This window comes from Hyperoodon ampullatus (assembly GCF_949752795.1).
Source record: "Hyperoodon ampullatus genome assembly, contig: scaffold_694, whole genome shotgun sequence".
Taxonomy (NCBI): Eukaryota; Metazoa; Chordata; class Mammalia; order Artiodactyla; family Ziphiidae; genus Hyperoodon; species Hyperoodon ampullatus.
In genome coordinates, this window is record NW_027640457.1 from 41,938 (window position 1) to 55,483 (window position 13,546).

General features: G+C 47.1%; 1 protein-coding gene across 1 annotated transcript in view; it reads left to right on the top strand.

Annotated features, from left to right (window-relative positions):
• The window catches only part of ITIH5 (inter-alpha-trypsin inhibitor heavy chain 5), a gene marked incomplete at its 3' end in the record, with an annotated part of 53,573 nt that extends 41,665 nt beyond the window's left edge, over positions 1-11,908 (top strand). Inside the window, exons 7-12 of the mRNA XM_079728716.1 lie at positions 2,042-2,351; positions 3,386-3,942; positions 6,784-6,837; positions 8,830-8,946; positions 9,668-10,045; positions 11,619-11,908. Of these exons, the coding sequence (XP_079584842.1) occupies positions 2,042-2,351; positions 3,386-3,942; positions 6,784-6,837; positions 8,830-8,946; positions 9,668-10,045; positions 11,619-11,908 (1,706 nt within the window). The remainder of the gene's footprint in view (positions 1-2,041; positions 2,352-3,385; positions 3,943-6,783; positions 6,838-8,829; positions 8,947-9,667; positions 10,046-11,618) is intronic.
• Between the last annotated feature and the right edge of the window lie 1,638 nt (positions 11,909-13,546).

The following is a 13,546-nucleotide window of genomic DNA, read 5'->3' on the forward strand; positions in this document are numbered from 1 at the left end:
TGTGGGAGGTGGAGATAAAGCTCTAGAAAACAGTTGTGTGTCTTTTGGAATCTAAACCATAGAAACCTTATTGGTTCCTTTATTTTTTCTTGGTACTTCATTGTCCCAACCTCTGCAGGTGAACAGAAAATTAATCTACTTCTCTCAGAAAAGTGTCATTTCAGGAGATGAGCATAGATTCTGAAGCCAGACTGTCTGGATTTGCATCCAGCTCTACCAGCTATGAGTCATTTAACCTCCCTATACTTCAGTTTCCTCATCTGTAAAGCGAGGATAATAATGGACTTGTTATCAGGATGAGATGCGTTAAAATATTTAAAGTACTTAGAACAGTGGCTGCACATAGGAAGTCCTCTCTAGGTGTCAGATACGGCCATTTTACCCAAGTGGTCCCTCTTGCTGGTGCACTTGGGTCCTTTGATGACCCTGGGGGAGCTCTCGGCGGAATGGTTGGGGCAGCTCCCTGGGAAGAAAGCCCCCCCGTTGTTAAGTGTGCGGGAGATGCCCCAACTTAACGGATGTTCAATGACAAGCCGTGCTGTGCTTTGGTGTCTCATGTAAGAAAAGCTAAGTGCATCCTTTGCCTGGGCTCTACTGGGCTTTAAAATGCAGTGAGAGAATTGGCATCATCGTTACGTTCTAGGTTAAAGAGAAAATAAACCACCTGCCTTTTGCTTCATGCCCACATATCCAGGGGCAGCGTGAAACTAGGCTGGGCATTCAGAAAGGCAAGTGAGTGAACCCAAAGAAATGTTAAATACTGTTCCAGCTGTAACTTTCCCTTACGTTCGGGCCATGTGTACATCTTAGAACGAATTATCAATGTGTTTGCACAGTCATAGTCATATGTATTTTAGCCAGAAATTCTGGAGGATGTGAAGCAGTGGGGAAAATTGTCTGGTTCACTCAAATATGGTACCTTTTGCAGGGAGATAAAAATCACTCCAGTCAGGGGAATGGATTGTGGTGATGGGTACACAACTTCATAAATTTACTAAAATTCATTAATTGTGTACTTAAAATAGATGAAATATTTGGGACTTCCCTTGTGGTCCAGTGGTTAAGAATCCGCACTTCCTCTGCAGGGGGCATGGGATGGATATCTGGTCAGGGAACTAAGATCCTGCATACCCATGCAGCTTGGCAAAAAAAGAAAAAAATCCCTAGTGACCAAAATGCATGAAATTTTTGGTATGTCAATAGGCCATTAAAAAAAAAACCCAATGGAGTCAGAAAAAGGAAGTAAGTATTCATGGCTGCAGTAAGAACTCTCAGTTTTTCTTGGCGATGGTAGACCAGCAGCAGCAGAGTTTGAATGAAATTCTTAGCTAATCCAGAAACCTCACATTAGTTGGCAGTTTTGACTTCCACCAACCATCCGTCTCTCCATCTCCCAAGCAAAATACCTGTCCAGCACCTCCCACAGACACTGTCCCCTGACTTTAATCAGAGCTGCAATGACAAGCGTGTCTGAATTAGAAACGGCAGGGGTAGGAGGTGTAAACTTGAAAGCCTTCGCTTGGTGGGGTCCTGACAAGCAGGGGTGATCCTGAAGGGGCAGGAAGCAGGAAAGACAACGACAGCAATAAAAAAAAAAGGGTGAGTGCTTTAGTCAGCATCCTCCAGCCCCAGGACACAAGTGAGGTCGCCGCGATGGTCTCCACATCCCCACCTCCTCATTCTGTGCCGTCCCCTTCCCTCTGGGACGCTTGCTTTCTCTGAATTCCTGCACCCAGCACCCTCCTTCCCTTTCCAAAGCGATTCTCCAAAAAGGAGGTAGAAACCGTTCACACTAAGGGAGTGGAGTCGCCTAAGCTGATGTGCCATCAGACACCTTCAGGACAAGGTTATAGAATTCTCTGCTGTTCCTAGCCATTTGCCAAGTTTCTAGCAGTCTTTGTGACATGGAGTCACCCCGTGAATGCAGGCGGGTGCTTTCCCCATGCGTCACTGCTGCGGGTGCCCATGAGGGGCCCGAGAAGGTGTGTCCAGGTAAAGGAGGTGGCAAGACTCCTCAGGTGTCCTGTTCTATGTCCCGCAGGCACGGATATTAACGGGGCCCTGCAGACGGGCATCAGGCTTCTCAACGACTTCGTGGCCCACAACGACATCGAGGACCGCAGCGTGTCCCTGGTCATCTTCCTGACAGACGGGAAGCCCACCGCCGGGGAGACCCACACCCTGAAGATCCTCAACAACACCAGGGAGGCCGCCCGGGGCCGGGTCTGCATCTTCACCGTGGGCATCGGGGCTGACGTGGACTTCAGGCTGCTGGAGAAGCTGTCCCTGGAGAACTGTGGGCTCACACGGCGCGTCCATGAGGACCACGACGCCCGCGCCCAGCTCATCGGGTCCGTGGGTCTTGTCTGTGTCCTCGGGGCGGGGGGCAGGCTCACTGGGAGGCTCGGACGTGAGGCCAGACCCCGAGTCTGATCATCACTCCTTTCATGGGAGACATCGCCATGGGTCTTGAAACTGGGTGGATCTGGGTTCACGTTCTGGTCCTGACTTGTGACTTGAGGCTTTAAGACTGCCTCAGTCTCCCCAGCTGTGAAATGAGGATTCTGGTCAGATGATAGAATTTAAGGAGAAAACCTACGTGAAGTATTGGCAGGACGGCTTTCACAGGTTAGGTGCTCCGTTAGCTCTTATGGTTATAACTGTCTTCCTGACACTTCAGAGCACTTCCTCATCTCAAGACGCACCTCAGAGATACTGCAGGTCAGTTCCAGACCACAGTGATAAAGCAAATATTGCAATAAAGCGAGTCCCACAGGTGGATTGCTATAACAGTGCACATAAAAGTTATGTTTACATCACACTGTAGTCTATTAAGCATGCAATAGTGTCATGTACATACCTTAATTGAAAAATACTTTATTGCTAAAAAAGGCTAACTATCATCTGACAATGCAGGATTGCCACAAACCTTCATTTTGCGAAAAAATGCTAGGTCTTTGAAGTGCAATAAAACAAGTTATGCCTGTGTTTACTCTAATTCCACCCTGAGAGGGAGGTGGGATAGGTAGCGTCAGCTCCACCTTGCCTGCTAGTTACAATGATCGTGTTTTTATGTTGACGCATAATGGCCAGTTGAAAGTGGTCGCTGACTGTGTTATGTTCTGGGGTGAAGAGGAAACCAGAATTTAAGTCTGGCAAACGGCGAGGGAGCTTGTGAGATAGTGAGTTCTCCGTCATCCGTGGTGTTCAAGCTACGGCTGCACGGCCTCCTGTCTGAGATGTTCTGCTGGGTGGAATGTTGGACTTGGTCGCTTCTAAGATCAGATCCGCCCCCTCCCCCAGACAGCCTGTGATTTCCTCGAGGACGTGACCCGCCTGCAGCTAGTGCAGGCCCCGATTCTCCCTCTCTGTTCCTCCTCTCCAGGTTCTACGATGAGATCAGGACCCCGCTTCTCTCAGACATCCGCGTGGATTATCCACCCGGCTTGGTAGAGCATGCCACCAGGACCCTGTTCCCCAACTACTTCAATGGCTCGGAGATCATCATCGCAGGGAAGCTGGTGGACAGGGAGATGGACCGCTTGCACGTGGAGGTCACGGCCAGCAACAGTAAGAAGTTCGTCGTACTCAAGAAGGATGTGCCTGTGGAACCCCGGCGGATGGGGAACGACGTCCCGGGGAGCCCCAGGCCCAAGGCGGGTGGCCAGGAGGACCCCAACCACCTGGAGCGTCTCTGGAGCTACCTGGCCCTGAAGGAGCTGCTGAGTTCCTGGCTGCAGAGTGACGAGGAGCCCGAGAGGGAGCAGCTGAGGCAGGAGGTACAGGCTCTGGCCGTGAACCATCGCTTCCTCGCTCCGTTCACCTCCATGACGCTCAAGTCAGCACCGCGGACAGAGACCCCGGAGGACGCCTACGGCATGTCGGCAGCCACAGGGCCCGAAACGGTGATGCAGAGCCTGAGGGGCGCCCACCTGCAGCCAGGTAAGGGCACTCTCGGGATGGCCCTTCTGGCTCCTTTTCAGGCCAAGGTCGTCTGTTTTATTTTCTCGTATTATAATTCTTATAAACAGTGTTCTCTACCTGCAGCTCCTAGCCTTCAGAGAGTGGCTTAGCTTGTGTTTGTGTTGTCATAAACCATGAATCTCTATAGAGAAATTCGAGAAAGTAAAGTCAGTCTATCGATAAATCATCAATATTGAGTGCCTCCCGTGAACCAGGCATTCTTGGAGGCACAGGGATGAACAGACAAGTAAACAAATACTCATTTTTAAATGCCTTTCTATATTTTAAGTACTTCAATCCTGTTATTTTATGCATATGCTTGATATTATTTTCCTGAGAAAACAAAATATTTTATAGAGAAAATGAAATGAAATTTTATTATATATTTTATGTACTCATATTTTATTAATTTTACTTATAATTTTCTAAATTAAAGTTTTATTTTTTTAATTTTAATGATTTTGTTTAGAATTAAATAAAATTTTATTTTATTATAGATTTTACTATATAGGAGGAACTAAGTTCTGGATTCTCAAGAGAATCCAGAGTTTAAACACAAAATTCTTGTTTTCTGTCTCAGTGCCATTTGTCAGGGGAAATTAGTAGCACCAAGAATGGGAAAAGGACAGGAAAAGTAATTCAACCAAAGCAGAGGGTTATATTCTCAGTAATATCTGTTTATGGAAAACAGCACTTTTTTATGTGTGACATTTTTCTTAACTTCCTGTCAGGTGCCCACGTCCTCAGGTGAGGGGACTGACATTAACCCTGGGCCTCAGTTGATCCTCATATCCTCAACTCTGAGAATCACCTGGGCATGGCAGGGAGAGCACACAGTTAGGATCCAGACAGAGTTTCAGCTCATGGCTCCTCCTAGCCAGCTGTGTGGCTTGGGGCAGGTTTCTGAACGTCTCTGAGCTTCCATTCCCTCACTTGTAAAACGTAGATAGTAGTATCTTCCCTGAAAGGTTGTTGCAAGGATTAAATGTGTAGAGGCCTTGGTATATAATAAGTGTTCTACACATGTGAGATACCCTTTCCCATGAGGAGTGTAGAACTAGAAATTTATTGAAAAGTTCAGACATGATGTAGGGGTGAAAAAGTGATATGTTGCCTTTTTAGAAAGAGTGGAACTTGTCTTGGCAAAACTAGTACAATATTTGTTCTGATGAAAAGGATGAAAAGTAAGTTGCATGATGTTGTTACAAGATCCACGCCACATCCCGGGAAGATGGCTTTTTGATTAACATCTTGATTCAGTGTCAGCAACTCAAATCTCAACAGCTTCAGGAGAGAGCAATCTCAAATGACATGAGACTCAGAGGGCCAGGAACACAGATGAGGGAATAACTGACTGATTGCTCAGAAGGCTTGTTAGACATAGGATTTCCCTGAAGATGATTTTTTAGTTTTAATTTTATGATTTTTTTGAGTGTCTGTGACAATCTAAGCCTCCTCAAAGCAGCCATTCAGACTGAGATGTCGTTCCTCCTTTGTGGTCAGCCTGATTCTGTCTGTGTCTGGCTGACCAGGGACTAGTTGGAGAAGGGGGCGCTTAAAAAACATTCAGGGCTTCTCTGGTGGCGCAGTGGTTGAGAGTCCGCCTGCCGATGCAGGGGACACGGGTTCGTGCCCCGGTCTGGGAAGATCCCACATGCCGCGGAGCGGCTGGGCCCGTGAGCCATGGCCGCTGAGCCTGCATGTCCGGAGCCTGTGCTCCACAACGGGAGAGGCCACAACAGTGAGAGGCCCGTGTACCGCACAAAAAAACCCAAAAAAAATCATTGAGATACTGTGATCTTCATTTTCTGGGGGGCAAAAATCAGTTAAGAGGAGCATAGAGACAATTTGAAATAAGATATTAATTTTATTGACAGAAAGTAATTTACTTTTAGGTTATTCTTTAATTGAGTGTTTATTTTTGCCTGCTGCTTTGTGAATTGTACTTACACACATGGCTATAGACCTGGATTATCGCATTATCTTTTTCTTTTACATTCTTGTATATTTTTGGTTGTTTTAAATTGCTATTTTGCAAAAAACACATAATGTAACATTTACCATCATAACCATTTTTTCCATTCTTTTTTTTTAACTGAAGTATACTTGCTTTACAGTGTTGCATTAATTTCTGCTGTACAGAAAAGTGATTCAGTTATATTCTTTTTTTGTAATATTCTTTCCCATTATGGTTTATCAGAGAATACTGAATATAGTTCTCTGTGCTGTACAGTAGGGCTTTGTTGTTTATCCATTCTCTATATACAAGCTTACATCTGCTAACCTCAACCTCCCGCTCCATCCCTCCCCCAACCCCCTGCCCCCTGGCAACCACCAGTCTGTTCTCTATATCGTAACCATTTTTAAGTGTGTAGTTCAGTAGTGTCAAGTATATTCCCATCGTAACCACTTTTACGTGTACAGTTCAGTAGTGTCAAGTATATTCCCATCGTTGTGAAACAGATCTCCAGAACTTTTTCATCTTGCAAACCTGAAACTCTGTCCCCATTAAACAACTTTGCTTTCCCCCCTCCCCCATAACGATACCTTAAGAATGATAGAATATTTTCTCCTATTATATACACAGAAATCACAGACAAGAAGAATATTATCTAATTTATAAAGGAATAAAATAGTTACGCCTCGTTGTTTACACCTTCACTTTGTGTTGCGAGGCCAAGAGCCTCCTTTAAAAGAGATGTGTTTAAATTGTCACAAACGTATCTGAGAGCTGTACTTGACTCCTCTCAGCCCTCTGTACCTCTCACTTCCTCCTCTTTAATGAATAACGGTGGTGGATCTCTTCCTTCTCCTCTCCAGGACCAGCTCTCAAGAAACCATACAACCCAAGGATTAAAGTCTCCAAAACCTCAGGTAAAGGAAAGAATGTGCTGGTGTGTGTTTTGAGAGTTGAAATGTTTAGGAAGCGGATGACCAGGAATTTCCCGAAGCCGGTTAGAACATCAGCTCATAGGACGACATGTGAGGACCCATATTTATTTAGTGCAAACCGGCAGCGTGGGGCAGTTCTCAAAACCAGGATCGTCATTAAACCATCACATAAACCCCATGGGTAACACAGTCCTGAGGAGCCTGGCAGGAGCCCTGATAGAAGGGTGGATGGACAGAGCTACACATGCGTCATGATTGAGCTGGAAAGACGTTTGTTTTTAGAGATCTGAAGTATGCTTGCTCCTAGCTTCTGGTGTTACAAATATCTGTGACAATGCAAGGTTTTTAAACATTATTATTTTATTATTTTCATGATCCTTGGCTTTAGAAGGGAAGAACAGATAACAATACCCTAAAATTTCCCTTGGCCATCATCCTGGGATTATAATAAAAATCCGGATGGAATAAGGACACAAGGGCTGGGTTTTATTCTTCAAATGTACACATCTGCCTTTGTAAGTCTTTCTTATTGCCTTGCTGCCGATGTGCTGGGCGTGCAGGTTCACATAGCCCAGGACAACCTGGAGATTAGCTCTGGGGAGGGGAAACACGTGGTCTCCAATGGGTAGCGTGTCCTTCCTTTGAACACACATGCTTTATGGAATGCAGGAAAACTTTCCTCTTGGATGCAGCATGGAGTAATGACTTCCAGACCTCTCCTCTCTTTTTTGGAGCAGGCAGCATCTTTCCTTATAAAGGGATTTGGAAGATTTGAGTAGAAATAATATGGTATGAGCACAAGAAACTCTCAGAGAACTGTCACGTAGTTATATTTGTACCCACAGAGTGCCAAAAACATGGACTTTTATCTTGAATGGGTGTTATTTTTTTCATCTACAAAAGACCAGTACCTTGTATTTCTTTATTAAGTTGCCATTCACTGGGTGCTTGAGGCACTTTACAGTGAGTTGAACCAGATTCTTCCAAAGGCCCTTCTGAGTCACGCTGGGGACAGAGAGGGTGTTTCAGCAGTTCCACCAAGAACACTAATTGGCTTGTAGCTTGAAAACACTGAACTCCTGGCACATACCCCCCCACCATATACAAATGCGTATACATACATGTATACATAAAGTAGAGAGGAATTCAGGAACACATTGTGTTTGGTGTACAAATTAGAGAGAAACTAACCCTCCAATCTCGCGAGAAAAGAGAATTGACGTAGACTCTTGGGAAATATTTTGTCTGTACAGTAAGAGGCAAGACAACAGACAATCTTTAGCAGAGGCAAAAATGAAGAGAATGGGTAAGGAACAGGGGCCAGATAAACTTTGTGGTCTTACCCGCGGACACAAATTTGAGAGCAGTAAAGGCAGTAGGACCCAGAGGAGGGATTGCCACGGTCATCGCTGGCTGCACCACCTGACCTCCCATGGACTCTGTGTCCTTTACTTCTCACCAGCCCTAAACTGGGCTTGGTCATTCCTACTCATGCAAGGGCTGTGTCCATCTGGCGCTGTGAATGACTCAAGGGCCAAGGCACTCTGGTCACAGGACAGGAAGTTCTCATCCACATCTCTTCACTGGGGAGGGCAAAGGGGAAAGAAAGTGATTAGCGGAAGCCACACAGGGAATTGAAGAATGTGAGCTCCGTAGTCATGGGGAGTGTAGGGTGATGCACCGCTTCCCTCTAAAGTTCAGTTGTCTACGTTTGACTGCAGTGTGGTGACAGGAGCATCATATTTGAATTTAGGGGACCTGCATTCAAATATTTACTTTCCACGAACTGACTGCGTAACTGGCGCATCACTTCACCTCCCGGTCACCTTCCTCACGTAGACATGGAGGATCCGTTGTTGACAGGGTTAAGTCGATAACTCATGAGAAAATAGAAAAAGAGTGCTTACACAGAGAAGGTGCCCAATAAATGTCTTTTCTTTCTTTTTCTCTTCCGTTCTCAACCTGTTCTGGCAGCGGATGGAGACCCCCATTTTGTTGTGGATTTCCCCTTGAGCAACCTCACGGTCTGTTTCAACATCGATGGACAGCCCGGGCACATCCTGAGGCTGGTCTCTGATCATGCGGACTCTGGTGAGTTCTGCCTAGAAAGTGAAAGAACTTGAGTTTTGGGAGTGAAAAAAAAAATCCTAATCTTCGCATTCTACCCCACTGCTCAGTGGTACCCCAGGGTCTCCAAATCAGGAGCAGTGGAAACTGATGGGTAAGAAAATACTGTGTCAGGGCCACACAAGAGTTTTGGGAACTATAACCAGACACTGGAATGAAAGCAGACGAACATGTCAACCCCCTTTTTTAGAATTTTTATTTATTATTATTTTTTTCACTTTTAAATTTTTATTGGCATATAGTAGATTTACAATGTTATGTTGGTTTCAGGTGTACAGCAAAGTGAATCAGTTATGCTTATACAGATATCCACTCTTTTTTTAGACTCTTTTCCCATATAGGTCATTACAGAGTATTGAGTAGAATTCCCTGTGCTATACAGCAGGTTCTTATTAGTTATCTATTTTATATATAGTAGTGTGTATATGTCAACCCCCTTTTTATGATATTTTCACCCAAACCTACATCAGCTTCTCCTACCCAGGACATTGGTTAGAAATCACTCAGACCTTCATGCATTCGTTCCTTCCTTCCTTCATTCAGTGGGCACTGAGTGGTCCCTATGTGTGAGAGGAAGTTCTTGGTTCTAGAGGTACAAGAGAGGAAGGAAATTCTGATGAGAAGCCCTCTCGTGAAAGTGGGGGTAGTTTTTCTAACCACTGCTCTCTTCCCCCCCGCCTTCAAGGCGTGACGGTGAACGGAGAGTTGATCGGGGCCCCCGCTCCCCCAAACGGCCACAAGAAACAGCGCACTTACTTCCGCACCATCACCATCCTCGTCAACAAGCCTGAGAGGTCCTACCTGGAGATCACGCCCACCAGAGTCATCGTGGATGGTGGGGACAGGCTGGTCCTCCCCTGCAACCAGAGCGCAGCCGTGGGGAGCCAGGGGCTGGAGGTGTCAGTGTCCGCCAATGCCAAGGTCACCATCGCCATCCAGGGCAACGTGGCCTTCGTCATCCTCCTCCACCTCTACAAAAAGCCAGCCCCCTACCAGCGAAACCACCTGGGCTTCTATGTCGCCAATGGCCAAGGCCTTTCTGGCAACTGCCATGGCCTGTTAGGTAGGTGGCTGCTCTCCACGCTGGCTCACAGCACAGAACTCAGTTTCCCAAAATGAAGCTGATGCTGCCCGTATCTTTACTTGGTTGAGAGTTTCCACAGGAATGTGGTCTTTATGTAGCTCATGAAAAGTCTATTTCTTTTTCTTTTTTTTTTAGCACATGGCCAATTTTTCTTTTTGCTTTTTTTAAATACAATTTTTAAAGGTTACACTCCATATACAGTTACTTCAAAATACTGGCCATATTCCCCGTGTTGTACAACACATCCTTGAGCCTGTCTTACACCAATAGTTTGTGCCTCCCACTCCCTCACCCCTCTCTTGCCCCTTCCCCCTCCCCCCTGGTAACCACTAGTTTGTTCTTTATGTCTGTGACTCTGCTTTTTTTTTTGTTATATTCACTAGTTTGTTGTATTTTTTAGATTCCACATATATAAGTGATATCATACAGTATTTGTCTTTCTCTGGACTTATTTCCCTTAGCATAATGCACTCCAAGTCCATCCATGTTGCTGCAAATGGCAAAATTTCATTCTTTTTCATGGCTGAGTAATATTCCACTGTGTACCACATCTTCTTTATCCACTTGTTAGTTGATGGACACTTAGGTTGCTTCTGTATCTTGGTAACTGTAAACAATGCTGCTGTGAACGTTGGGGTGCACATATCTTTTCGAATTAGTGTGAAAAGTATACTTCTTGCTTCCTGACACTTTTCTAGAATAGGAATGGGCTTATCAACTAATTCGCACAGGCCTTTGGGGAAGGGGAGCAAAGAAATGAGGAGTCCTTCTCTCCAGGTCTGGTTCTTTGCTCTCAGGGAGAGGATGCAAACACATCCCATGGCCCAGCACCAGGTGGGAGATGCATGGCCCCTCCCCGGGCGGCACCCCCATGGCTGGGAACCTCGGGCAGCCCACTCTGCCTGGCTTCCCTCCACGTGCAATTTCATGTGGGCGTTTTTCCCACAAGTAAAGAGGGAGCCACTGCCAGGGCTCGGTTTAGAAAGCAGGATTTCCTGGCACTCGAGCTGGACGCATCTCTGTGCAGCTTGCCTGGGAAGCTCCTCTCCCAGACGCAGACTGCTGTCCCTTTGGCCTTGGCAATGCCCTCACTCGACCTGGAGGATTCTGACCCTGCTTTCCACACCTTCCGCCCAGTGCACACCCACTGAGTGCACACATGGGAGGGGTCCTCCAGAGGGAGGAGAGCGGGGAAGACCGGACCCTTCTTCCCTCGTTATTTGCCCGCATCTCATCCTCCCATCTCAGTAGGAGGCTAGGCACCTCTTTTTGTGGGTTGGGCATCTTTCCCGTGGTAGCTTCCAGAAGTGGAGGCCACTACCAATACACTCAGATCTCTCCTCCCCACACCCTCCCCGGACACTGGAAAAGACGGAGCACCTCTGGGAGACTCCAGCCGAGGACCACAGTCACTGCTCTGATGTCATGCATCCCCTTCCTCTGGGTCACACCCATGTATTTGCTGGCCATCGGTGCCCGAATTGAAGTTAGATTTTGTTCAACCACGTTGCTCGCACTTGACCTAGACCTGATGTCTCTTTTGTCCTCTCAGGTCAGTTCCTGAACCAGGAGGCCAGACTCACCGGGCTCAGCAAGAACCCTGCCCATCTTTCCGTCCCTGAGACAGGTGAGAAGTCTGAGGCCATCCTCGAGGTAAAAGGACACCAGGTCCCAGTGGTGTGGAAGCAGAGGAAAATCTACAACGGGGAAGAGCAGGTGGACTGCTGGTTTGCCCGGAACAACGCCGCCAACCTGATTGACGGGGAGTATAAAGACTACCTGGCAGCCCATCCTTTTGACTCCGAGACCACCTTTGGCCCAGGCACATCCCTGGGAGTCTGACGCCAGCAGCCGTAAGACAAGAGTGTGTGACAGGGAAACGTCTTCGGGGACCCCGTGGTGTGGTTCTTGTCACTTGGCAGGTAGCCGCCGCCCAAGACTCACCCCTGGTGGTGGGGAGGTCTACCCTGTGCTTGAGCAAAGGGTGGGGTCAGGATGTTGAAGCCAGAATGGGATTTCCTGCTCCTCCCCTCCCCCGCCATCTCCAGTAGTAGAGAAAGGTGGTGGCACCAAAGGGACCAGTCACAGTTAAAAGCAAGTCTCTATCTTACACCAGCTGGCTTGTCCATCTCACAGCCTACCACAAGGTGACTCTGATGAAGGAAGGTGGCCATCAAGTCTGTTTTCTCTGTGGAAATGGCCAGGCTTGGGCACTCTGCTTCTTGCCTTATACTAATGCATAGGCATCTCTCCTCCTAGCCCACTGCGTTCTCCGGATGTGCGGCCAACCTCTGCCTCAGGGGAACCTCTCCTTGGGCCCAGGCCACGAGTCATGAAATAGCACGTAGATTTGATCACTGTAAACCATTCAGTCTTTTCTTAGGAGAGGATTTTCTTCTACTGTGATGTCTTGCCCTTGAAAATTTGTTTTCGTTTTTTAAAAATTGACCCAAAATAGAGACTCTGCATCCCAGATACCAGTATTTTTCTAACGGGCTTTGTAAATCACTTAACTTTGCTGTTGGAGATTCTCCTATTTATTCCAGAAAGCTGAGCGCTTCTAATAAACAGGGCAGCCCACATGGGTGTATTTCACTGGCCTGTCTCAGTGCTGGAGCGTCGGCCAGCTGCGTGATGAATCTTTCACTTGGCTCTTCAGCCTTGGTCCTGATTCCGACCTGATTTGCTCTCGGTCCCCCAGGAGGTGATAAATTAGGCTCTTGCAGAACTGGGATGGGGAGGTATTGGCAGCACAGAGCCGACATGCAGGAACCAAACTGCATGTTCTCAGCAGGTAGTGCGGACGTGCTCACAGATCTAAGGAGCCCTCCCACATCCCAGACATGCGAGGCCAGGAAGTCAGCGTGAGCAAGAGGCTTTGGACAAATCTGATTCCATCAGGGAGAGGTTAAAATCAGGGGTCAAGGTGGTGTCAAAAGTCAATGACTGTCACTCCTCATTGTGGAACCTGTGAAGCCCGTCACATTATCAAGAGGAAGGGAGGTTGATGGTGGTCTTGAGACCCCCTCTCTCCCCCTCCTTCCCGGCTTTTTGCTGGACCACGGAGGTTCAGTACGCCTGACCCTCACTGCGGTCAGGATGCAGATGGACACAGGGGGCACTGGAGCCGAACAGCAGGGAAAGGAAGATTTGGGTCAGAGACATGGAATATTTTGACATGAGACCGAATTAAATAAAAGCTTTTGTGCTGGCTTCATGGAACGTTTCTTCCAGTAGGGAGTGACTCTAGAACTTTCATGCCATGTGGAAGCAGACTTAGCACTAGGAGAGAAATCAGAGCTAAGAAAATTGTTTACCGCCTTTGCCCTTGCCTTCCCATTTTCGAATGGGAAACATTTGAGCAACAAAATGACATCCACATGTTTTTTTGGACCAGGTGGCTGCAGGAGTTCAAGTTAGTGCCTGGGTCGTTGGGGGCGGGGGTAGGGGGGTGGGACCGGTTGTGTCTCAGAGTCTCCG